At 55.7% G+C, this 23,258-nt stretch overlaps 2 protein-coding genes across 4 annotated transcripts; one reads left to right on the top strand and one right to left on the bottom strand.

Moving 5' to 3' along the window:
- Positions 1–339: 339 nt before the first annotated feature.
- Positions 340–8,416, bottom strand: LOC102573099 (myb/SANT-like DNA-binding domain-containing protein 7). Its single transcript, XM_059731457.1, has 5 exons — positions 8,293–8,416; positions 3,236–3,552; positions 2,687–2,885; positions 1,129–1,938; positions 340–1,018 (listed from the first exon to the last, which is right to left on the bottom strand). Exons 2-5 carry the CDS (start codon positions 3,455–3,457, stop codon positions 504–506), a joined length of 1,746 nt encoding a protein of 581 aa, XP_059587440.1. The 5' UTR covers positions 3,458–3,552; positions 8,293–8,416; the 3' UTR covers positions 340–503.
- Positions 8,417–12,263: 3,847 nt separating this feature from the next.
- On the top strand, positions 12,264–22,154 carry LOC132251578 (oocyte zinc finger protein XlCOF6-like). 3 transcript variants are annotated; one of them, XM_059731428.1, is made up of 5 exons: positions 12,264–12,362; positions 13,636–13,960; positions 14,395–14,521; positions 15,584–15,700; positions 16,626–22,154. In XM_059731428.1, the coding sequence occupies exons 2-5, from the start codon at positions 13,778–13,780 to the stop codon at positions 18,491–18,493; spliced, it is 2,295 nt and encodes a 764-aa protein (XP_059587411.1). In that variant the 5' UTR covers positions 12,264–12,362; positions 13,636–13,777; the 3' UTR covers positions 18,494–22,154. The 3 variants fall into 3 exon arrangements, with proteins under 3 accessions (XP_059587411.1, XP_059587410.1, XP_059587412.1); XM_059731427.1 differs by having other exon boundaries at positions 16,623–22,154; XM_059731429.1 differs by lacking the exon at positions 12,264–12,362 and having other exon boundaries at positions 13,873–13,960; positions 14,382–14,521; positions 16,623–22,154.
- The last annotated feature ends 1,104 nt before the right edge of the window (positions 22,155–23,258 follow it).

Raw genomic sequence — 23,258 nt, 5'->3', positions numbered from 1 at the left:
GCTGGAGTGGGGGCATCTCCGTGCAGGGCCTGGGGCTAAGGCTGGGGCCAGGGTGTCCCGGGGGGAAGGAGGGGGGTGTCTGGTCTAATGGAGTAGAGTGTGGTAGGGCAAAAGTGGGGTTGCTCCCCACCCCTCCACATCACTGTGCAGCCATCGCATCCCTCTCCAAAAGCGGGCAGCCCTCCAAAGAACCCAAACCCCAGAATCCCAATTATGGTCACGGCGACCCCGCACATTGCTCAGCTGCCGCTGCAAACTCCTGAGGTCTTTTTGCTCTTTTTTTCCCTGGACCAGTGACTAGGGTTAATGGAAAAGGAGGAGAAGATGTGGCACAGATACTTTGTCAATTGAAAATTGTTCTAACTTTATTAGTGTTTTTTGTGTAACGAGGGAAAAGGTGTCAGCGGCGGCTGCTACAGTTCAAGTCCCCACGTCCCAAACAATGAAAAACAAAAAATCCTAGGTGGGTGCTGAGCTTGGGGTTACCCTCCCCCAGCACTGTGCTACTTGCGGTGGTGAAGGGTGCTGTCCTTCCCCCGCCCTTGGACCCCCTTTCCCACTTTGGGATTGCCCCGGAACCGCGAAGGGAGCTTGCGAATCCGGAGCGACGGCTGCCGGCTCGTGTGCGCGGTTGTTTGAGGATCAGGAGCGAGGGAACTGAGCCTCAAGCTTTCCTCGACTGCTTCCAGAGCCGCAGCAGACTTGGCAACCAGCTCCAAGCATCTGTTGGCCACCTCGGTTGCCCTGCCAAAGGCGGCCACCAGTGTTTCCACGGTGGCCTCCTGCCTTTGCCACATTTCTAACTCCCGTCTGTGCTGCTCCCTGACTTCCTCGCGCCAGGCATCCTCTGCCCGGGCCCTGGATTTCGCCGTGACCACGAGAGACTGCAGCATCTCTTCTTTAGACTGCCGCAGCCTTCTACGATGATCTCTCATCCGCTCGGCTCCTGATCGGGCAGGTGGCCGTGGTGCAGCATGAGACCCACGCTCAGATGTCCTCCCGCGCGCAGATGCATTGCCTGCTGACAGGGGAGAAAGAGTCGTTGTGTTAGACTCCCCCTGCTCCCCTTCTCCAGCCGCCCCTCCCCATCCCATAGCCATGGCCCCATGGAGATTTGGGGACACCTACCACTCCCGGGGCCTGGGTTGTCAGGGGCACGGGTTGGGGTTTGTGTGGTGGTGGGCGCCCGTGGGATGGTGGTCATGTGGCTGTATTCCTCCATGTCACTACTGTCTTCTGTGTCCTCTGAGCCCTCTTCCTCATCTGCATGCAGAGAGGCATGCTGCTGCGGGATCAGGGCTGGAATGAGCAATATGTCCTCCGTGCGGACCCCCAGTTCAGTCTGGATGGCTTGCAAAGAGTCTGCCGGGACCAGTGGCGAGGGGGTGCTCTCATTCGTCACCATCTCCTCAATGTAGGCTCCTTGTCCACGGTCCCCGGCCATGAGGCTGTCATCAAGTAATTTTTCTGGCTTCCCACTCCCCATGCTGTTCTCATCCTCCCAGTGGTCTAATGCCTCCAATGCCTCCTGCTCCCCCATAGTGCCAAACGTTTTGGTTGCCTGGTACACCTTCTCCTTCGACAGGATTCGTGACAGCTCGTCATAAAATGCACATGTTCGCTTTTTCGCTCCGGCCCTGTTGTTGGCATCTCTGGCCCGGAAAAACTCATACTTCAGCGCCTTGATCTTGCAGCGGCACTGCTTAAAGTCCCTGTTGTGGCCACGCCGCCGCATCTGCTCGGCGATGTACATGAAGGTGTTTTTGTTGCGGTGGCCCTGCTCCAGCAGGCGCTGGATTCTTTCTTGTCCCCATATGTCTAAGAGGTCCCTCAGCTCTGCTTTGTACCAGTTGGGTCCCCGGGTGTTGGCTGAGGAGCAAGAAGAGTCTGCGCCTTCCCCGAGTGGCACGGATGCCTGGCTGTTCCCGGCTTCCATGGCTGATTGAAGGAAGGTTTGGCTCTGGTTAGGTTTGAAGGGTAATGTTCACCTCTCACAAAGCAGTGAGACTGCAGGTCCCAATTCTGGCAGTGGCAATAGCCACCCTACCCTACTCTGGCAGAGCATCTGAACTCTTGCAACACAACAGAGGCAGCCAGCCGCACCGCACACACATTAATGACCTGTAATGGGACACTCTCCTGCCTATTTCTTAGATGCCATTCAGCAATCATGGGGAAAAGGATGATTTTGCATGTAACAAAAAGCATAAAACAGTTTGAAAACAAAGGGGCGCTGGGCCACTAGACTGCTGAGCTATTAAACTGATGGACCAAAATAATTCAGGGCTACTAGACCATGCCCCTGAAACGTCCCAGCCAGGCCCTGAACTGTCTGATCAACAAGGTGGGGAGCAAGATTCACTGGCAAGGTGATTCATATATCTCTAGGTATAGGAGTGTGCACCAGCCTCTGAAGAAACCTACATGAGTGCAGAGAAACTCCTGCCTCTGGAGCATTTGCTCTCTTAATGCTCCACTGGTTCCCCAGTCCCAGGTTCTGGGACAACACCATGAAAATAAAGGATCTTTCCCCGTGGGTGCTGCTGTCACTCTGAAGCTGAGATGGTACGGTAATGGAGGCTCACTCTCCGACTCAAAGCGAGAGATCCCAGCCCCTCGCTCTGGGGGCTGAACAGCCAGGCATCCGGGTCCCTCAGGACCTCTCCCCAGCCCCCTGCCACATTACCTTGCTCCTGGTGGGGCAGGGGTTCCTCCTTGGGGACGCGAGGCAGCTCCTCCTGGGGCCCTGGGATTTCACCCCATCCTTCCTCCTCCAAGGGAATGCGCCCACGATGGGGCTGTGGCCGCTCCAGCCAGGATTCCCTCAGTGCCCCAGGTCCCTCCGTGTCCAAAGCCACACCCTCGAGCTGTCTGTGCACTGTGACCTGGGGACAAGACAACCACGTCACTGGGAGCTGGGACAGAACATCCCTAGACACACAGAGATGGGGAAGCAACATCAATGCCCAGGGTGAAACCTTCTCGCCTGGAGCATCTCATCCTTCATCAGCCCCAGCTGAAACCCCTCGGCTGGGGTTACCACCTCGGAGCAGGTCTCTGTGCTGCCTCCCCACTCCCAGCTCTGCATCTCCCGCGGCAGGACGGCCAGGAACTGCTCCAGCATCTGCACCTCCTGCAGCCCCTTGATCCCCTGGGAGCAGAGACCCCAGGCCAGAGGGCCTGACTCTGGTGCCACGTATGTATGACAACACAGCCTCAGCACAGAGACACCCACCTGCCAGCGCTGGACAGGCTCCTGCTTGACCCACTGTGGTGTCGCCCATCTCAGGGAAGCTCTATCTGTCCCGGCCTGGACAACGTGAGGGGCTTTCCCTGCCCCCTCAGCTCGTGCCCCAGGCTCAGGGCCTCCTTGGTCCTGCTCTTCCATCTTCACCACAGGCTGCACCAGGTTTGAGGAGATAACTAAGGCTGGTGCCGGCTCCAGCTGAGCAGCCATCGTCTCTGCCTCACCCCAGCCTGAGCCTGCGCTCTTGCTCCCCCGGCCCCGCACACGTGGGGCCTCTTGGCAGTGTGTGGGCTCCTGGCTGCCTGCTGGAAGGAGACAACAGGGTGTTATCACGCGATGGGGGAGCCAAGACCATGACCCACCAATGCAGATCCACAGCCCCCCAGCCACCCCCTGGCTTCACCCACACCAAGGGGCCACGTGGGGGTCCCGAGCTGCCCTCAGATCCCACAGCACCCCTCCAAGACCCAACAGCCCCCATGCGGACTGAGCTGCCGGTGCCTCTCCCTCCCAATATCCAACTCTCTGTCCTCCTCGGCCCTGAGCTGCAGCCTCTGCCCCCCCAGCATCTCCCGGAGGTGGAAAATTGCAGGGAAAGGCAGCTCCAAGGCAGGGACAGCAACAGCAGCAAAGCAGAGGCACAGCCTGGCCGCGCTGGGGAGCACAGACCCTACTTTCCCCCCATCCAGTACCAGGCAGTGAGTACAGCCAAACCCAGCAGCATTGCCCCTCCGCTCCAACTGGAGCAAGGAGCAGGACAGAGCCACAGCTGGCTTGTGTGGGGAGTGGAAGGGGGCAGCTCCCTTGCTGCTGCACACACCCCTCAGGGGAGACACAGGGGCATGCGCCCCCCCATATTGGTATGTGGGGCGGATGCAGGCTGCCTGCTGTTGGCTCAGGGCTCTCCACTCTGCTGCCTTTCCCTCGAAAGCCTCGCACACCTTCTACCCACCTGGCAGCAGTGGAGGCGGCAAGTTGTGCCTCCTGACGCAGGGCTCCTGGGGCAAAGGCAGCAGGGCAGAGCGCCCAGAGCCCACAGCGGACAGCCTGCATCCACCCTCGCCCCAGCTCTGCTCCTGCAGCGGTGGGGGGGTAGAAGGGGATGGAGAGCAAAGAGGAGAGGCGGGCACATGTCACCCTACCCTCAGCCCAGCCGGGTCCTGCCCTTCCTGAGGCCGGGTCCATCCAGTCTCCCCCGTGGGGCATGGAGGCTTGCCCTGCCCCAGGCAGCAGAAGCACCAGGAGGGGAAGGGACCCTTCCCCCTACTGGGGTCCAGCTCCTGGGACCTGGGGGCCTGCTGCCAGGAAGAAGTGGCCCAGTTTCTCCAGGCCTGGAACAGTCCCATGGCCCTGCCCTGGGCAGAGGGAGGAGAGGGGCAGCCTGGCTCAGAGATCACTCAGCCCAGGGCAGCCAGGAAGGCTCACCTCTTCCCCCTTAGCCCTGCTGGGCAGGCTCAGGCAGCTACCCCTGATGACTGCAAAACCTCAGACCCACACATGAAATTTAAATGACCAACTTAAAATAACAGCGCATCTTGCACACGAATGCAAGACCCTGAGACCACCAAAATGGAGCAACCCCAATTGATTTCATCTCCTGTGCTAGTTGCAAAAACACCCAATGCTTTGCTACGCTAAACCACTCATAAATGACTGCATCCTTGTTGACACATTCCCGTTTAATTAAGGGCAATTTCTCAGAAGAGGCTGTCCGAGATTTTGCAAATGCCTCCATTGACCGTCACCACGTGAAATATTGTAAATGTGGAGCCTGCCCTATTGTTAAAAGGATCATCCAAAGCCGGTGTCCTGCCATCAGTGCCCCAAGGTATTCCCTTCAGTCAATCAAGATCCAGCTCCAGTCAATCCACATCCATCCTACTTGATTACAGTGTAACCTCTGGACCGAGCAAGGTTGCAAAAACAGGTTTCACACCTGGACATCCCCAACCAGGGTCCTCGCAGTCAGCAGGTGTAATGTAACGGTCCCTCCCTACCTGCTTTGTTCGGACTTTAAATCGAGCCGCTATGGAGGAGGAAGGCTTTGAAGCTATGCAATTAAACAGTATAAATGAGTTGCCAGCGAAGCGTGCGTGCCAGGGGAGACAGAGACGTCATTTTGCACCCAGCTCATCCTGCTCAGTGAAAGCTGTAAAGGCTGAAACTGTTTCCTTGCCTGCATTGGTGAAAAAAACACTCTTGCAGTTAATGTATACCAGGACTTTTGTAATTGCTCATTTACTGAATATTGAGTCTTTTTCTGCCATTTAGTTGTATAGTTCGTGTACAGTACGGTTATTAAAGCCTTTCTGCTATTAAATGGAACAAGGTGTTGTGTCAGTCCTTAACTGCGCTAGGTTGAAAGCCCGCTTTTGACTGCAACAGCCCGTTGGCACTTTTACATGTCCTCCGGGGGTGGGCGGCACTTTAATTAGAGCAGCTCTGAGAGCCGCTCTAATTAAGGTGCCGCAGTGTCTCATGTATCTGTGTCCCTGCGCTGAAAAATGGTGGTGGCAGTGCTTGAAGCAAAGCTCATTCGCCGAGCTGTAGTTCAAGAGCCCCCGCCGCCATGTTTAAGCGCCAGGACACTGATGCATGTGACGCAGGAAGCTGCTGGAGCGTGCCAAAGAACAAAAAAAAGGTCTATTTATGTCACTAGTTTAAAACACTGTGCATTATTTATTACTGACTATTGGCTATTGGATCAGCACTGGCTGATAGGGTTGGTTAATAATCAGCTATCAGCATCAGCCAAGAACATCCTTATCAGTGCACTTCTAACATGTACCAAGTACATCCCTTCTAACACATGCACGCTCCAGACACACAAGCACACAGATGCACACACTCCTCTCCCTCTGACACACAAGTTATATGTGGTTAAACCCTCCACCACCACCCCCAAAAACACACACACACACATATATATATATCTGGGATAAATTTCTCACACACATGTACACACACACAGGTAACCTCCAAAATACACGCACGTGCAGGGTAACTTGCAAACATACCACCCCTCTCTCTGACACTCAAGCTACCTAAGGGTAACAAACTCTTCCCCCCCCCCCAAACACACACAGACACACACCCCCACGTATCTACAGTCAACTGTACATGCACACACACGCCAAACACATGTACATAGAGATGAGGGGTGGGTAAAACACAGCCCGCGGGTCAGATCCAGCTCATCAAGGGGCACTGTCCGGCCCACGGTGGATCCCTTGTCCCAGGCGCGGGGCCAGCCCATACGGTGCCACGTGCGGTTGGTCCCACTGGCCCCGGGCACGCAGCAGGGCTCGGACAGCGTGGCAACCAGACTCCACTTCCCGGCGGCCCCCAGACCTGGCACCACGGCCTGCCCACCCCCACCCGCTGCTGGGGGCAGGATGCACACGGGCAGGGGATGGAGCCACGGGGAGCAGCATCTGGAAGCAGGGCCGGGGCCGGGGAGCCGCAATCCACTCCCCGCTCGCTCGCCCCCGCGGCGGGTGTGGGCTCTGCAGCCAGGGGCGAGCAAGGAGTAGATCCCGTGTGGCCACCGCCCCGAGATCCCACCCGCCGTGATCCCCGCCCGTCCCCGCGGCAGCTCACCAAGACTCCCTGCCCGAGCCTCCGGCCCAAGTAATTGCTCACCCCTGACACACGCACTCTTTGTCTCTGGCGGTCTCGCGTGTGCGCACACATACACGGTGCCGAAGGGTCATTGCCCCACCCCGCAGACACACTTATATCAGGGGCACTCCGTATGCGCACGCACACGCGCTCCGTATGCGTGCACACGGACACCCACGCTTCTCGCCCAGGAGTAAACCCCCAACACGCACACGCACACACACATCTGGGGTAAATTTCAAACATGCACATACCCCAGATACGCATGCGCCCATACACACTCTGAACACACCTGAGTGTGCAGACACACACATACACACACACACACACGCATCCCAGGTGAATTTCACACACGTTCCAAACACGTGCATGCTCAAACGTACGCACACTCCAAAGTCACGTGCACAGACAAACGTACACGTACATGCACCTGGTGTATATTTCACGGACACACGCACACACTCCAAACGTGTGCGCACACATGCACCCGGCATAAATGTCACACACATGCACATTCTCCAAACAAATGTGCACACCCTCCCAATACACACATGCACACGCAGACACAGGTGAGGTTAATTTCACACACACATGCCAAGCCTGTTTGCACACACACACATCCATGTTGGGTAAATTTCACACACACACACTCCAAACATACGTGCACGCACACATGCATGTGGGGTAATTTTGGACACATGCATGCACACACTCCAGACACACGTGTACATGCACATGCATGTATGCACCAAACACAAGCGCACACAGGCACACACATTCCTCCCCCTGTGAAACACAAGTTAACTGTGCACAAGCCCCCCCCTCCCCGACACATGCACACACACACACACCAGGTGTAAAACTGACACACACAAGTGCACACAGACACACGCTCTCTGCCTCTCACACTCAGAGGTTACATAAAGGTAACCTCCCCCCCCACCCCAAAAGACACACACACACACACACACACACACACCCCCTAGGGTAAATGCCACAAATGTGTGCATACTCTACAAACCAAGTGCACACGCATGTGATCTAGGGGTGCACCCCCTCCCCCTAACACACACCAGCTAGATTTTAGATGCACGCTCCAAACACACACACACACACACACACACTGCCTAAGGGTCACCCCCGCAACACCCCCCGATCAGGGGGCACACTCTGCGCATGCACCCCCCTCTTGCAACACACAAACACACACACACACACACACACACACACACACATATGCGCGCGCGCGCGCACACACAATGCATCCTGGGTACAATTCACACACACAACAAACACACCCGGCACTTGGAAATAAATCGCGCGCGCGCACCCCCCCCCCCGCCTCACCCCCCGCCAAAAAACCCTCCCACGCGCACACACGTGTGTCACACGCGCACCCCCCGCGCCGGCCCCGCCGCGCCCACCTGCTCCGGCCGCCTCGGCCGCCCGCCACAGGCCGCGCGCGTGCGTGTGCGTGTGTGTCTGTGAGAGTGTGTGCGTGTGCGCGCACCGGGGTGGGGGAGGGGCAGGGGCAGCCGCCGCGGTGCATTGTGGGACGGGGCCGCGCGGCTGGGCGGAGCTGCGGGCGCAGGTGCGGGCGGGGCGGGGGTGCCGGCGCCGCAGGGGTTAAGGGGGCGGGGCTGCAGCTCACACACACACACACACACACACACACACACACGTGAATAACTGATGGGTAGCTGTGTAAATAATGTCATGTTATAAAGCGTGTGCGTGTGCAGGTGTCTACACGTTGCGGGTATGCACATGTGTGTGTACTGTGTGTGCGCGCATGCGTGCAACCTGCCAGGTTATAAAGTATAATATGTTACGTATGCATGAGTGCACGTGTGTGTATGCCTATGTATATCTGTATGCACGGTGTGTGTGTATGCATATGTATAGGGGGGGTGTGTGCGCACGTCATGTGTTACATGATAAAGCGTGTGTGTGTGTGTGTGTGTGTGTGTGTGTGTGTGTGTGTGTGTGTGTGGATGCACATACAGGCCGTACGAGGGACGGAAAATGCTCGTGAATACGGGAGGGGGAAAAAACCGGCCCTGTTTTTCCCTCCTCCTCTGCCGTGCGGATCCTAATGCGGCGCCGGGGTCCCCGGCGCGTTCCCCACCCCCCTATGGAGTTGTTACACACTTTCAAGCACTGACTTGATAGCTGCTTGGCTCTCTGGATAGCCGGGTACTCGTTTTGTATCACGCGATCGTGGCTTTGCACTTGTTTACGGCCTAAATTAATTGCAGGATTCGCCGCTCGATTCTACGATAATCGCTTTACTCTCGTGGCTGGTCTTTGCGCGTAAAGCCGATCGAAATTTGGGGCACGGTTCACCAGTTCATTGCATCATCTGTGTAACCGTGCGGGGACCACGTGGATAAACACTCCCTCCACTTCGCAGCGCGCCGTAGGTGGGCGGGTGTGCGATACCGGTGCACCCATTGCAACAAGATCAGCAAGAGCAAGCAGAGCATCCTCTGCCACGCTCCCCGGTGCAAAGGGCGTACCGGGAAGGCCTGGGCGTGCATGCTAAAGTCGTGACCTACTCACACAAGTTAAAATGCAGAATACGGATGCAAACTGCATAATGCACGAGGATGCGAGTTCACGGCTAGGCTATCTGGGAAGGAATAATGAAGCATCTCTCCCAGCTTATCTTGCTGTGTTCAGGATGATTTCGGGCAGGCTCACGGCACAGTTGTCTGGTGTGTAACCGTGTAAAATGTCTATTTTTGATTCATTAGTATGGCAAATATTTATTTTGCGATTAACTCGCGTTTAGGTGTAGGAAGAGACGTTCTCCGCATGCGATAGATGAATCCTCCTGGTTTAGTCCGAGGACACGGATCTTAATTTGTTCCAAACTGGACCATTGTCACTCATTCAAATTAGACATTTCTGATAACCAGTGATGAGCAGGTTAATTCACAGGATTTCCCCGTCAAGTACTGCTTGGGACTCCCTTGATTTACACAACTAAACAAAAATGCTTTGAAGAAGCTAAGCTAAGGGTATAAAAAGGCAATAAAACAGCAAACAGCACACGCTTGAAGAGCGAGAAATCTCTCCGACACCGATTGCTGATGCGCCCGACGTACTCGAGAAGTTGACAAAATACAGACCGCCCGTTTGGTGAGAAATCATCACCTTACGGCTAATTACTGGACTTTGAATTTGGTTTGGACTCGCTTGACTTGATTTTAAATACTTGCAGTAAATGTAGCCTTTCTGTCACTCGTCGAACGGGGTGTCGTGTCAATGCCTGGGCTAGTCCGGGATCCCAGGTTGCTATTAGCTAACACAAGGTAAGGGATGTCTTGGGCGCACGGGTGGATTCGTGCCCGGGTCGACTCCGTCTCCCTTGATGTTTTGGCTTCGTTCTCAGGAGTGCCCCCAGCACCGCAGAAGGCCCTGAGCAAGAAGGGAGGGTGGCAAGCAAACGTCTCGGATGAACAAAAGTGCCGTCAAACGGGGCACTTTCCTTCGGTACCAGCATCCGTTTGGTGCCAGCAGGAAGCTCCTTGACGGCGCTGAACGTAATCAATGCACCCTCCCGCGCGAGGAGGTCTTCCAGACCTGCCGAGGAAAGTGGGAGACTTTGAGAAGCTGGAGCAGCCAGGCACCTGGCATCCCATCACTATCGGGGCCGTCGTGCTGAGGCTGTTTTCACGCGGCATGCCCCGTCAGCGCCCGCCGAAGTGGTTTCATGGCGGCACCCGGGTGTGCCGAGAACCTGAAAGTGCTTGAGCTCATCTTGCGTACGGTGAAGCGAGACAGGCGGCCGCTGCGGGTAGTATTCGTGGACATAGCCAAGGCCTTTGATTCGGCGTCACTCGATCGCATTTCCTGGGTCCTAAAGGCCAAAGGGGTGGACCTGCACGTTGTGGATCTCATAAAAGATTCATACCAGAAGAGGAGAAGTGTTTAGCGGTACCACCCCACCCATGAGCATCAAATCCGGGGTCAAGCAAGACGACCCGATGTCCCCCATGGTTCAACATTGCGATGGACCCCTGGTAGGACTCGGTGGCCAGGCTCACCTGGACACTGGATACAGCTCGGGGCAATTGGGAGGGATCCGTCCCAACCATTACCAGGCCTGATGCGGTGCTGCCTTGTCTGCCGTACTATCAAGTACCCTACTGCTCTCTCTGGGCAGCAGAATTTGTCCTGACCGCTTACCCGCCGGCGTCTGGGCTTTGTTCCTCTATCCTGCCATTTCCGATCCACCTCGCTGTCTCCTCCGCGTTGCTGCGTTTGTCTCAAGCGGCTCAGTCTCAACATGATCGCCTCCCACAACTCCGCGCCAGGGATGGCAGGTCACTGGTGCATGGCAGTCGTCACAAGACCACCGGACCCTCCGCTGGTCACTGTAGTCTTAACCATGTTGCATGGGGCTCGCCGAGCCACTTAACCCAACGGCTCTAAATAACCCAAAAGAGGCACCCGCCGGGGTTCAGTAAATAGCTCGTCCTCTAATTAGTGACGTGCATGAATGGCTGAGCGAGAAATGTGTGTGTGTACAGGGTGTTTATAAAGTTTGTGTGTGTGTGTGTGCATGTACAAGGTGCTTATAAAGTCTGTGTGTGTATGTATGTTGTGTGTGTGTGTGTGTGTACAGCGTGTGTATAAAGTCTGCACGTCTGTGTGTGCGTGTCCACAAGGTGTTTATAAAGTGTGTGTGTGTACAGGGTGTTTATGAAGTCTGTGCGTGCGTGTGTACATATGTGCAAATACACTGTATGCGCAGTGTGTGTATACAGGGTGTTTAAAAAGTCCTTGTGCAACTTGAACCGTGAATAACTGTGGAGGTCCGCGTGCTGGAAACAAAGTGAAAAGAGCTGCTGAGAGCATCCCTCATTTTTAACGCGACGCAGCTCCGATCTCTCGACTCCAGCGTCGGCGCCGTCTTTCCTGACCGCACGTTGTTCAAGCCGGTTGTCCAGCTCCTCCAAACCAGTGTCCAGTTGCTGCTGTGTGAGTTCATGGGTTGCAGGTGGGATCCCGACCCTATGCTAAACACACTTAATTTGCTGGCTCCCAGCACGTGGACCTCCACAGCTATTCACGTTTCAAGTTGCACCAGGACTTTATAAACACCTTGTACACACACACTGCACATACATCTATGCATATGTACACACACACACACACACACACCTTATAAACACCTTGTACACACACACACGGACTTTATAAGCAACCTGTACACACACACTGCACACACATCTATGCATATGTGCGCACACTATCCCAGCAGCCTTAACCCTTTGCTGGCAGCACACAATGGGGCTGCTGCCAGGGCTGGAGCCCCCCTCCACCCTCCCCGCCTCTTAACCCCTTCCCCACCGCCTGCCCACAATGCACCGGGGCGGCTCCCCCAGCACGCATGTGCACACACACGTGCGTGGCCGCCCTGGCTTTGTCCCTGGATTTTAACCCTTGCAGCGCCACGACGGGGCTCAGGGGCGAGGCGGAGGGGGTGAGTGTGTATGTGTGTGCGTGTGTTTTGGGGGAGGGGCACCCTTAGGTAAAGTGTGAGTGTGAGGAGTATGTGTGCTTGGAGTGTGTATGCATGTAAAAATGCACCCCAGATACATGTGTGTGTGTACATGTGCCCACACTGATGGGTTGGAGTGTGCGTGCGCACAGGTATGCCCATGTGTTTAGTGTGTGCGTGTGGGAAATTTATCTCAGAGGTGTGCATGTGTGTGACTGTGTGCATATGTATTTAGAGTATATGTGTGTACAAAATTTACTCGAGATGCATGCGTGTGTGCACGTGTTTGGAGAGCACGTGTCCGAAATTTACCCCACATGCATATATGTGCGTGTGCGCGTACATGTGTACATGTGCCCCCACCGATGGGTTTGGAGTGTGTGTGTGTGCAGGTATGTCCATGTGTTTAGTGTGTCTGTGTGTGTGTGTGAAATTTATCTCAGAGGTGCACATGTGTGTGACTGTGTGCACATATTCATTTAGTGTATGCGTGTGCAAAATTTACTTCAGATGCATGTGTGTGTGCACATGTGTTCAGAGTGCACGTGTCTGAAATTTACCCCACATGCATATGTGTGTGTGCGTATATGTGTACGTGTGCCCACACTGATGGGTTTGGAGTGTGGGTGCGTGCAGGTATGCCCATGTGTTTAGTGTGTGTGTGTGAAATGTATCTTAGAGATGTGCAGGTGTGTGACTGTGTGTGCATATGTTTTTAGAGTGTATGCACGTGCAAAATTTACTCGAGATGCCCGGGCCCCGTGCTGTCACCGCAATGCGGTCCCGATCCCGGGAAAGACAGGGAGAGATGGAGGCAGAGGGAGACTTTGGAAGAGCGAGAGCTTGACAGAGAGGCATTAGAGAGACACGGGGGAAGGAGAGATCGGGGCAAGGCCAGGTAGCACAGACAATGAGGGTGGAAGGGAGGTCGCATCTAGTCCAACCCCCTGCTCAAAGCAGGACCATTCCCAACAAGAGCATCCCAGCCACGGCTTTGTCTAGCCAGGTCTTAACATCCTCCAGAAATGGAGATTGCACCACTTGTCTGGATAACATGTTCCTAGCAAGAGAGTTTTTCCGAATATCGAACCTATGCCCTTGCAGCAGCTTGAGCCCATTGCTCCTCATCCTGTCATCTGACCCACTTCACGTGCCCTGTGTCGGAGCAGGGCAGGACCCTTGGCGTGGGTGAGGCCAAGGGCTGTGGATCTGCTCCCCCATCACGCAATAAATCACCGTTGTCTCCTTCCCGCAGGCAACCAGGAACCCCAGCACTGCCAACAAGCCCTGCTCATGGCGGGCAGCAGAGCAAGAGCACAGGCCCAGACTGGGGTGATGCAGAGAAGGCGGGTGCTGAGCTGGAGCCGGCACCAGCCTTAGTTCTCTCCCCGGTGCTAATGCAACCTCTGGTGAAGATGGAGGAGCAGGACCCGGCAGGCCGTGAGCCCAGGGCAGGAGCTGAGCGGGCAGGGAAAGCCCCTTGCGTTGCCCACGCTGGTACAGGCAGAGCATCCCCAAGATGGCCAGCGCCACAACGGGTCAAGCACGAGCCACCGGACAAGCCAGTTCAGTGTTGGCAGGTGGGTGTCTCTGTGCTGCGGCTGCGTTGTCAAACGTGGCACTGGGGTCAGCCCCCCTGGCCTGTGGTGCCCACTCCCAAGGGCCGTGGGAGCTGTGCAGCCGCCTGCAGGAGCTGTGCCAGGGCTGGCTGGAGCCCCAGTGCCGCAGCAAGGAGCAGATGCTGGAGCTGGTGGTGCTGGGGCAATTCCTGGCCGTCCTGCCCTGGGAGATGCAGAGCTGGGAGTGGGGGTGCGGCGTGGAGACCTGCGCCGAGGCCGAGGCCGTGGCTGTGGCCGAGGGGTTTCGGCTGGGGCTGGTGGAGGACGAGATCCTCCAGGTGCAGGCGTTTCACCCGAGTCATCGATGTTGCTTCTCCATGTCCGCGGAGGAGTAAGACTTCGGTTCGTGGAGGCTGGAACAGGAAATGCCGATGGTGCACAGCTTGTGATTGCAGGTCCCGGAGGCCTTCGAGGACGTGGCGGTGCACTTCACCCGGGAGGAGTGGGCGCTGCTGGACGATGGAGACAAGGAGCTGTACCGGGACCAGATGCTGAGGAATTACCAAGCCCTTGTTTCCCTGGGTAAGGCTCTGGTTCCTGTCCGCACCTCACCGCACTTCCAGAGCTGTGTGAGATCAACGTGTCCCATGCTTCTCCCTGCTCCTTTACAGTCGTATCCTCATGCATTGTGGCTGGTGGTTTAAATCCACTTTGGCTCCAATGCTCTATTGCCATTCAGACCTCTTGTCTATTTTGCGTTTTCCTCTTCTCCTCCGGTTGTTTCAGACACCTTCGCTGGGGTCTTCCCCTCGGTCTCACCCCTGTTCTTTCCACATCCAGCCATTTCCTTGCAAGGTGATCTCCCTTTGCCATCCCAGCATGTTTGTACCACCTGTCATTCATTCATTCATTCATCAACATCCCTGGGAGAACTGGTGCATCTTCCTCCCTCTCTTTCCTATAGTATTTGGTCAAAATGCATAACAACCCCAGCATGCAGTGCACATTTCAGTGGTCTCTAAGGGTGGAAATAGATGCTGCCTGTTCTTCCACTTTTGCCTCTGAAAAAATGTTTACGGAGGCACAAAGGCGAAGCAGAAAAGACCTCCATGTCTGTTGTTGCATGACGAATAAGTACAATTTCTGGCTGCAACATTGCTGGTAATAGATTGCGCCGCTTGACTGCAGCAAGCATCTGTTCGATTGGCGGTGGGAGACTTTCCTGCACTCTCCAGCTGCCGTGGCCAGCTGCTCTGGAGGTGCAGGGGCCAATCCTGAAAACCCCGGGAATTTCCAGGGGAGGATTTGGGCCCTTGGAGCCCCTGTCCAGCTTTCTCTTCCTACAGAGGCGTGCCTTGGGGAAACTTGGGGTGCATCCCAGTAGAAAGCCAGGTTTTGTGCACTTACGGGAACACACCCCTGGGGTATCTAGAAGTGCGGAAAGCCTGGAGCGCCCTGGTTATGGAGACATGTGCATTCCTTGGCTTTGGATTACAGAGTCCCCGGCCCCTCCACCATGCTAGGTGGTTTGGCAACATCTGTTTCTACCCTCAGTCCCATTTCTCCTCCTTTGGATCCTTTCTCCAAGTCCCAGTTGGGTCCCGGATGATGGAATAACCACCCTCTCTACACTCCCCAATACAGGATATCACGGTCCGACACCAGACTTAATCTGCCGCATCCAGCTCGCGGAGGTGGAGCTCTGGGTCGGTGACGACGAGGAATCGAAAGCGAGGTCGTTGTCCGAGGACTCGTCCCCAGGTGAGTCGGGAACATCCTTGCCCCCCCTCCACCTCCAGCTCAGCTCAGACACTCTCAATACCCAGGGGCAGGTGGAGACCTGAATGCTTGTCTTCTGGCATCACACAGCGCAGCCATACCTGCGTTTTCCAGGCAGGCGTGTGCACCCGCTCCTTGCATTTCAACAACACAGGGACAGGCGACTGATCCCTTCTTCTTCCCCTAATTAGGGCTGTTGAGAGGCATTTTGGCAAGGGTTTCTGGCATGGAAAGGAGGGGCTGGCCACATGGAGGGGATACGATTGCAGGAACAAAGCCTTGCCTGCTATCTCGATTTCAGGCACAAATCTGACATCCCTGGGGTACCATGAGATTAAATATCCATCTTCCTCCAGCAATGCAAGGGTTGATAGCCCTGCCCGAGGTGGCCCTACATCTCCTACGCCCTCGGGTAGGGCGTCATCTTGTCTCAGTTGCCCCATGGCAGCTACCAAAGTTGGCAGAAGCCCTATGGGGGGCTATTAAGGACCGGGCTCGAGAGGCTGGAGCTCTGCTGCCCGCTGCTACTAGTCCTTTTGCTTAGTTGCAATTAGGACTCTGCTCTTCCCTTTTGGAAGAGCCTGGGGAATAAAGGCAATACCTCTGCCTATATGAAATACCTACTGGGTGCACTTGGGATTTATACGATTTCAAGCCTGGGGGGGAAGGGGTGCAAACACCTCCTTGTTTCCACCAAAATTGCTTACCTTGTGCTGCGTAACTGGGGCACAAGTGATACAAACTGAGCCCCGAGACCCAGAGTCCGTGTGGAATTAGACCCCTTGTTTTGACAGAGTAACTGAGGCCCTGAAATACTCTGGGGCACATCCTAGCATGGGGAATAGCAGATCTTTCTCTTTGCTAGCTGGACAAGGAGTCATTTGGGGTTCCCATTTCCACCCAGCAGATGCTGAGACACTGAGCAAAGCTGAGCAGCAGCCTCCTGAGGAAGGGCCTGCCAACCTCAAGCTTTTTCAGGCCAGAAGCAGGCTCCCCGCTCAGCAGAGACGGAGAACAGTGAAGACCCAACGACGCAGGGAAGGATCTGAAGGGCAGAGAGACCTGGAGAGGCAGACGGGCATGGTTCTCGAGGAGGAAGGGCTGCACGTATGTGGAAAGCCTGGCGAGAGCTTTGGGGACAAACGGGAACTTGGGGCTCGCAGGGGAGCCCACTGGATGGAGAAGGCCCACGCCGATGCTGAGTGTGGGGACAGCCTCGACCATACCGACCTTCTCCCTGAGCACCGGGTAATGCATTCAGGGGAGCACCCTCACCTCTGCCCAGATTGTGGGAAGTGCTTTGTCTCCCTGCGCGACCTCCAAGTGCACCGAGGCACGCACGCGGGGGATCAGATGTACGGCTGCACCGAGTGCAAGAAGAGCTTCACCGGGTGGGATCACCTCCATAGCCACACGTGTGTGCCGCCGGGGGAGAAGCCGTTCTCCTCCAGCCAGCGCGGGAAGAGCTTCACTGACAGCTCCATGCTCACCGGTCACCTCCGCGTGCACACAGGGGAGAAACCATTTTCTTGCACCCAGTGTGGGAAAAGCTTCACGCAGAAATCCTATCTTGCCAATCACCTGCGCGTGCACAGGGGCAAGAAGCCATTCTGCTGCAGCCAGTGCGGGAAGAGCTTCACAAAGAGCTCCTATCTCATGTATCACCTGCGTGTGCACACGGGGGAGAAACCCTTCTCCTGCAGCGAGTGTGGGAAGAGCTTCAGGCAGAGCTCCCATCTCACCTGTCACCTGCGCGTGCACACAGGCGAGAAACCATTCTCTTGCACCCAGTGTGAGAAGAGCTTCAACAGCAGCTCGACACTTGCACAGCACCGGCGCAGGCACACGGGTGAGAAGCCCTTTTCCTGCACCCACTGCGGGAAGGGCTTCGTCGAGAGATCCAAACTCATCAGTCACCTGCGCGTGCACACGGGAGAGAAACCCTTCTGCAGGCAGTGTGGGAAAGTCTTCACCGAAAGGTCAACACTCACTTGTCACCTGCGCGTGCACATGGGGGAGAAACCCTTCTCCTGCAGCCAGTGCGGGAAGAGCTTCACCAGGAGGTCAGCACTCACCTATCACCTTCGCATGCACGCAGGGGAGAAACCTTTCTCCTGCAGCCAGTGCGGGAAGAGCTTCAGGCAGAGCTCCAAACTCACCAACCACCTGCGCGTGCACACGGAAAAGCCATTCTCTTGCACCCAGTGTGGGAAGAACTTCAATGACAGCTTGATGCTCACGTGTCACCTGCGCGTGCACACCGGAGAGAAACCCTTTCCTTGCGCCCAGTGCGGGAAGAGCTTCACCAAGAGCTCGACGCTGACCCAGCACCAGCGCATGCACGTGGGAGAGAAGCCCTTCTCCTGCAGCCAGTGCAGGAAGAGCTTCACCAAGAGGTCAACGCTCACACACCACTTGCGCCTGCACACCGGCGAGAAGCCATTCTGCTGCACCCAGTGCGGGAAGAGCTTCACGCAGAATTCAACACTCACCACGCACCTGCGCGTGCACACTGGTGAGAAGCCCTTCTCCTGCAGCCAGTGTGGGAGGACCTTCACCAAGAGCTCCACGCTCACACAGCATAGGCGCGTGCACACAGGGGAGAAGCCCTTCTCCTGCAGCCAGTGCGGGAAGAGCTTCGCCCACAGCTCCTATCTCACCTATCACCTGCGCGTGCACACCGGTGAGAAGCCATTCTCTTGCACCCAGTGTGAAAAGAACTTCACCAAGAGGTCGACGCTCACGCGTCACCTGCGCGTGCACACGGGTGAATAGCCAGTCTGCTGCCCACGGTGGTTGAAGACCTGCCCAAGAGGTCAAAGCACTGCAGGCAAGGGAAAAGCTGGGGGTTTTGCCCACAGTGTGAGAAGAGCTTCAGTGAGTGACATGTCCATATTCACCAAGGACAAGCAAATACCCCCGGGGGAAACGCAGTTCTGCTGTACCTAGTGTGGGAAGAGCTGCACGCCCCGCTCCGGTCACATCAGTCCCCTGCGCACGGAGAAGCAATTCTCCTGAGCCCACTGTGGGAAGGGCTGTGTCCAGAGGTCAGTGCATGCATACGGAGAAGAAGCTGTTCTCCTGCATGCAGCGGGACAATAGCGTCGCCCACAGTTCATCGCTCACCCAGCACTAGCACGTGCGCATGGGGGCAAAAGCCATTCTCCTGTACCCAGTGTGAGACGAGCTTCACCCAGAGATCCTCATTGTGGTGATAGCTCGGGCAGAGAGACAACGGGTAAGAGCTAAGTCATGGAGCTAGGTAGCAGAGAGGATAAAAGCCAGGGGAACACAACCAAAGTTGCCCTGAAAAAAGAGGTCCTTTCCTGAATCATCCAGTCCCAGCTGTGGTAGCAAGGTGATCCCTTCCTTTGCCTTCCTGGGGCGTTTGGGACGTCACCATTGTCATCTGTTTCTTATCATCTTTGATTATCTTTAGCTCTTCATCAACCAGGCAGCTCCCCCGCTCACACAAATGAACCAGTTTGCATGAGATGCTCAGCAGAGGGACTATCCATATATCGGCTTTCAACTGCTTGTCTTAGGGAACTCCCGAGCCTCCTGCCTGGTTCGCTGTTTAGCTTGTTACACGCCAGGACAGGCCTGGCTACCAAGACAGGTATTTAGAGGGGAGGGGAGTGGAAGCAGGCCAGCCAGGTATTAACTGTTTCTCGCCATCCTAAGGTTCCCATGACGGGAACACCACCACGGTGACCCTGCCCTGTCATAGTCCTGCCCCAAACTGGACGTGCCTGCGGCGGGGCTCGTGTTCCCCGCACCCAGGCTTCCCCCAGTCTCCTCCACGTTGCTGCAAGCCAGCCCCTGCTGTAGGTGCTGCCCAGGAGGAGTCCCATGACTCCCGGGTCCGTGCGACCGTGCCCTGTGTCGCAACGTCACCTGCTGTCTCTGTGAGCTCCAACTGGGTCTGTTCCCTCACAAGGCCACGAGCGCTACCCAGGGAACTGGAGCGATACAGGCCACATCCCTACAAGAGCTGTCGCGTGCTGGTCAGCTGGCATAGTGTAGACGCAGCCCTGGAGTCGGGGCAGGCAGGCTTTGCAGAGTTCAGGTCAATAGGGGACGCAGATTCAGAGGCCATGTCCCTTTGGGGTCCAGCCAGCCCCTGTCCTCTAGGTCCCACCTGTGTCTGTCCCTTTCCTAAGCCAGCTCCTGCTCCCGGTTGCTCTGGATCCCCACCCTTGGTGCATCGGTTCATGCAGACACCCCCCGATCTCTGGGGCTCATGCTGTTTCTTACAGAGGGGGACATCCCTAGCTGCGTTCCTGACACCCTTTTCTCTGCCCCATCCTCTAACGCACCTTCCAGCCTCCCTTTGCCAGGTTAAAGAAGATAACCCATTCCTTTGCAGGGTAGATTAGCCAGCACACACACACCGGGCCTCTCTGACCTTCGCTCCTGTGGCACAGGACAGGGGGCCCAGGGCAGGTGCTGCTCTTACCCCGAGGCTGAACACAGTAGAGGGGAGGCAGCGTCTGTCACCTGGCTTGGATCAAAGCGGAGCCCAGAGTCTGCTACCTGGTTTGGAGTCGATGCCTACATTTCTTACCCTTTCTTTGCTTTCTCCTGACCGCATCAAGTAGGTCCTGCTCGCCAGCCCGGCTCCAGGAAAGCTTTCGATCCAGGCCAGGGCATGGCCCTGTCTTCTCTCCCCGGGTACCTGCCCGCAGTCACGCAGGGATGCAGCAACGGCAGGACTTTGCTGACCTGGTCCCACCTGCCCCTCGTGTTAAAGAAGCTTGTGGGGAAGAAGGGACCTGAGACCGAGGGGTCTCAAGGGATATCAGAAATGGTTAGGTCATCTGGGATTTTAAGGTGATGCTTTTGGGAAAGGGAGAGAACAAATCAGCAGCACCAGCTAGAAAGCCCGAAGCAGATTCCTGTTCGCGTGCGTCAGAAGTAACTAAAGCTGACTTACAACTCTAAAATCTTATAATTTTGCACCGAACTAATCTCTTGACGGCTTTTTAACAAACCTTGTGTCATAAGGACACGGACTAGCATTGTCCCCCTGGTTTGCCTGTGGTAGGTTAGCGTGTTTTTGGTGTCTTCGTACCAGGTCTTTGCAGTGGTATGACAGGATTGATTGTGTAGCTTTAGGGTAAGGTTAGGCAGGGACTTGTCTGGGGTGGTGTAGATAGAAATAACTATGTCTCAAGCAGACAGTAGGACTCGATGAGCTGTGGAGGTCCCTTCCAGCCCTACTTCCCTCTTCCATTGCCATGATCTGTTAACATGTATGGTGCAGTTTCATGGGTAGGTTGTAACCGTGTTGGTCTAAGGACATAGGCAGACAAGGTTCTTTGGGTAAATCCGATATCTTTTATTAGACCGACTCAACTAGTTGGAAAAGTTCCTCTTTTTTCCAAGAAGATTTGTTCCAACTATTTGAGTTGGTCTAATAAAAAATAAAAGCGATCAGATTTACTCAAAGGACCTTGTCTGCCTATGGTGGGGTTGTACTTTTATCTATCTAGCAAAGGCTCTGTGTGTCCTGGGGTGTCTTCCCACTACACCTGTGGTTGGAGACAGCGCAGGGGAATTTTCCTCTCAATTAACCTGACTATCGTTTGGAGAAAATGTTGGGAAAAGGATGAGAAAAGCCATGCTGTGGTTGGGGTCACTAGGGCGCGCCCCGGCTAATGTAGCTCACCATGACTCTTGCACCAGTGCCTCCATTGTCCTCTGCCCCCCCACCAACCATCAGACCATTGCAGCCATCATCATCATTGCCTAAACACCCCAAAGTAGGTTGCGGGGGGCATTGGTAAGGGTCTGAGACGGGGGGCAAGGAGCTTATGGAGGCCTTGCAAGGATTAAGGCTTCCCTCTGACAGCATCTGCCGCATGTGCCTCTTTGAGACCTTCCAGGCTGCTTATGTTTGGGGCCCTCTCGACTTTTGCAGCCCTCTTCAATCCCTGGGGAAAGTGTCCTGTGTGGTTTTTGGCTCTTCCCTTGGGTCAAGTCAGACGTGTCGTGTGGAAAAAATGATCTCAGTCTGATTTGCACACTCCAACGTGTGTGCATCAGGAGGGGAATCCCGGAGGGCTTCGGTCCTAAAGTGCAGGAGCCGGGATACAGTAGGACAGGGGACGGCCAAGGGCACGTTATCGATATACCGCTTGCTCTGTCCAAGAACACACGTGTGCAAACATGCCTAATCTTCCTGCTATCAATTGGGGTTTTTTTTATTTGCTTAACTGCTTATCATTTGGAAATTGGATTTCCTGAGTTTCCCCAAAAAACCTTTTCTGTTTTAAAGCCTGAATCGGACAACTTACATATAGATATTTATTTCTTTGTTTGTTAAAACCCCCACCTCTCTAGTGAATAAAAACATCGCTGTTTCCAGCAAAAAAGCAACCCCACAAAATATTTAGTTGAAAACTAAATGGAATAAAAATGTTCGTGAAAACGAGTAACCTGGTTTTGGGGGTTTTTGCAGCTAAAAAATAACAATTTCTTTTGCTTTGAACCGAAACGTTCAGAGGAAGAAAAATGTGAGCGTCTTGGTTCGTGGCAAACCCCAATCGGCCACACGCACAGCACACACGTGTGCGGGACCTAAACACACGCACCAAGCACACGCGGCCTGGGTAACCCATGATGCACACGCGTGCGCGCACACGTGCATTGGGGGACATTTCACTCGCGCGCGCGCACACGCTCCAAAAACACGCGCGTGGGCACACGCGCTACAACTGGTGTGCACTGGCACATGCAATGGGGAAACTGCACATGCGTGTGCGCGCGTGCACACATTCGCAACGCCTCTCTCTGGTGCACACATGATCTAAGGGCACAAAACACACACACATCAGATAAACGTCACGTGCAAACACACTCAAAGCAGCCGTGCACGCGGCGCGGCGCGGGTTAACCGAGACAAAGGCGGGCGGCCGCGTTTGCTGCGCTGCGGGGCAGAAGCCGCGGTGCATTGTGGGCCGGGGGCGGGGCGGGGCGGCGGAGCTGCGGGGCCGCAGGTGAGGGGGCCGGGGTGCGGGACCCGGGGTGCGGGGGGCTGTGGCCGGCCCGGCCCGGCCCGGCCCGGCGCCACCGCTGCAGCAAGCAAGGGGTTAACGCCGCCGGGGCACGCGCACGGGCACGGGGGGGGGGGCTCCTTCGTGTGCGCCGGTGTGAGCCTGCGTGTGCCGGCCCGGGCCGGGTGTGCCCCCACGTGTGTGCGCGCGCACCCGGCTGCCTGTGTGCATGCGTGTGCGCGTGCATGTGTGCCTGCATGCGTGTGCATTCGTGTCTGTGTGCCGGCTTGTGTGCATACATATAGGTGTTTGTGTGTGTGTGTGTGCGCATTTGTACCTGTGTGCCTGCTTCTCTGTGTGTGTGTACCCAGCTATCTGTGTGTGCATGTGCATGCGTGTGCCCGCGTGGTTGCATGTGTGTATACATATAGGTGTATGCATGTGTGCGCATTTGTGCCTGTGTGTGTGTGTGTGTGTGTGTGTGGGGCCATCCCTGGGGGGCAGGGGAGTGAGCAGCATGTGATTATAAATATACATTGATT

Source organism: Alligator mississippiensis, chromosome 7 (genome assembly GCF_030867095.1).
Source record: "Alligator mississippiensis isolate rAllMis1 chromosome 7, rAllMis1, whole genome shotgun sequence".
Taxonomy (NCBI): Eukaryota; Metazoa; Chordata; order Crocodylia; family Alligatoridae; genus Alligator; species Alligator mississippiensis.
The sequence above is the reverse complement of the archived record's forward strand: the minus strand, read 5'-3'. Positions and strand labels throughout refer to the sequence as shown.

Excerpts from the sequence above, each read along its gene's own strand:
- LOC102573099 (XM_059731457.1), bottom strand. The coding sequence starts at position 3,457 with ATGGCTGCTCAGCTGGAGCCGGCACCAGCCTTAGTTATCTCCTCAAAC. Across the intron at positions 2,886-3,235 it reads AGCCTGTCCAGCGCTGGCAG|GTCACAGTGCACAGACAGCT; the intron begins GTGGGTGTCTCT and ends TCTTGTCCCCAG. Across the intron at positions 1,939-2,686 it reads CCTGCCCCACCAGGAGCAAG|CCATGGAAGCCGGGAACAGC; the intron begins GTAATGTGGCAG and ends TCCTTCAATCAG.
- LOC132251578 (XM_059731427.1), top strand. The coding sequence starts at position 13,778 with ATGCAACCTCTGGTGAAGATGGAGGAGCAGGACCCGGCAGGCCGTGAG. Across the intron at positions 13,961-14,394 it reads AGCCAGTTCAGTGTTGGCAG|GTCCCGGAGGCCTTCGAGGA; the intron begins GTGGGTGTCTCT and ends TTGTGATTGCAG. Across the intron at positions 14,522-15,583 it reads CCAAGCCCTTGTTTCCCTGG|GATATCACGGTCCGACACCA; the intron begins GTAAGGCTCTGG and ends TCCCCAATACAG.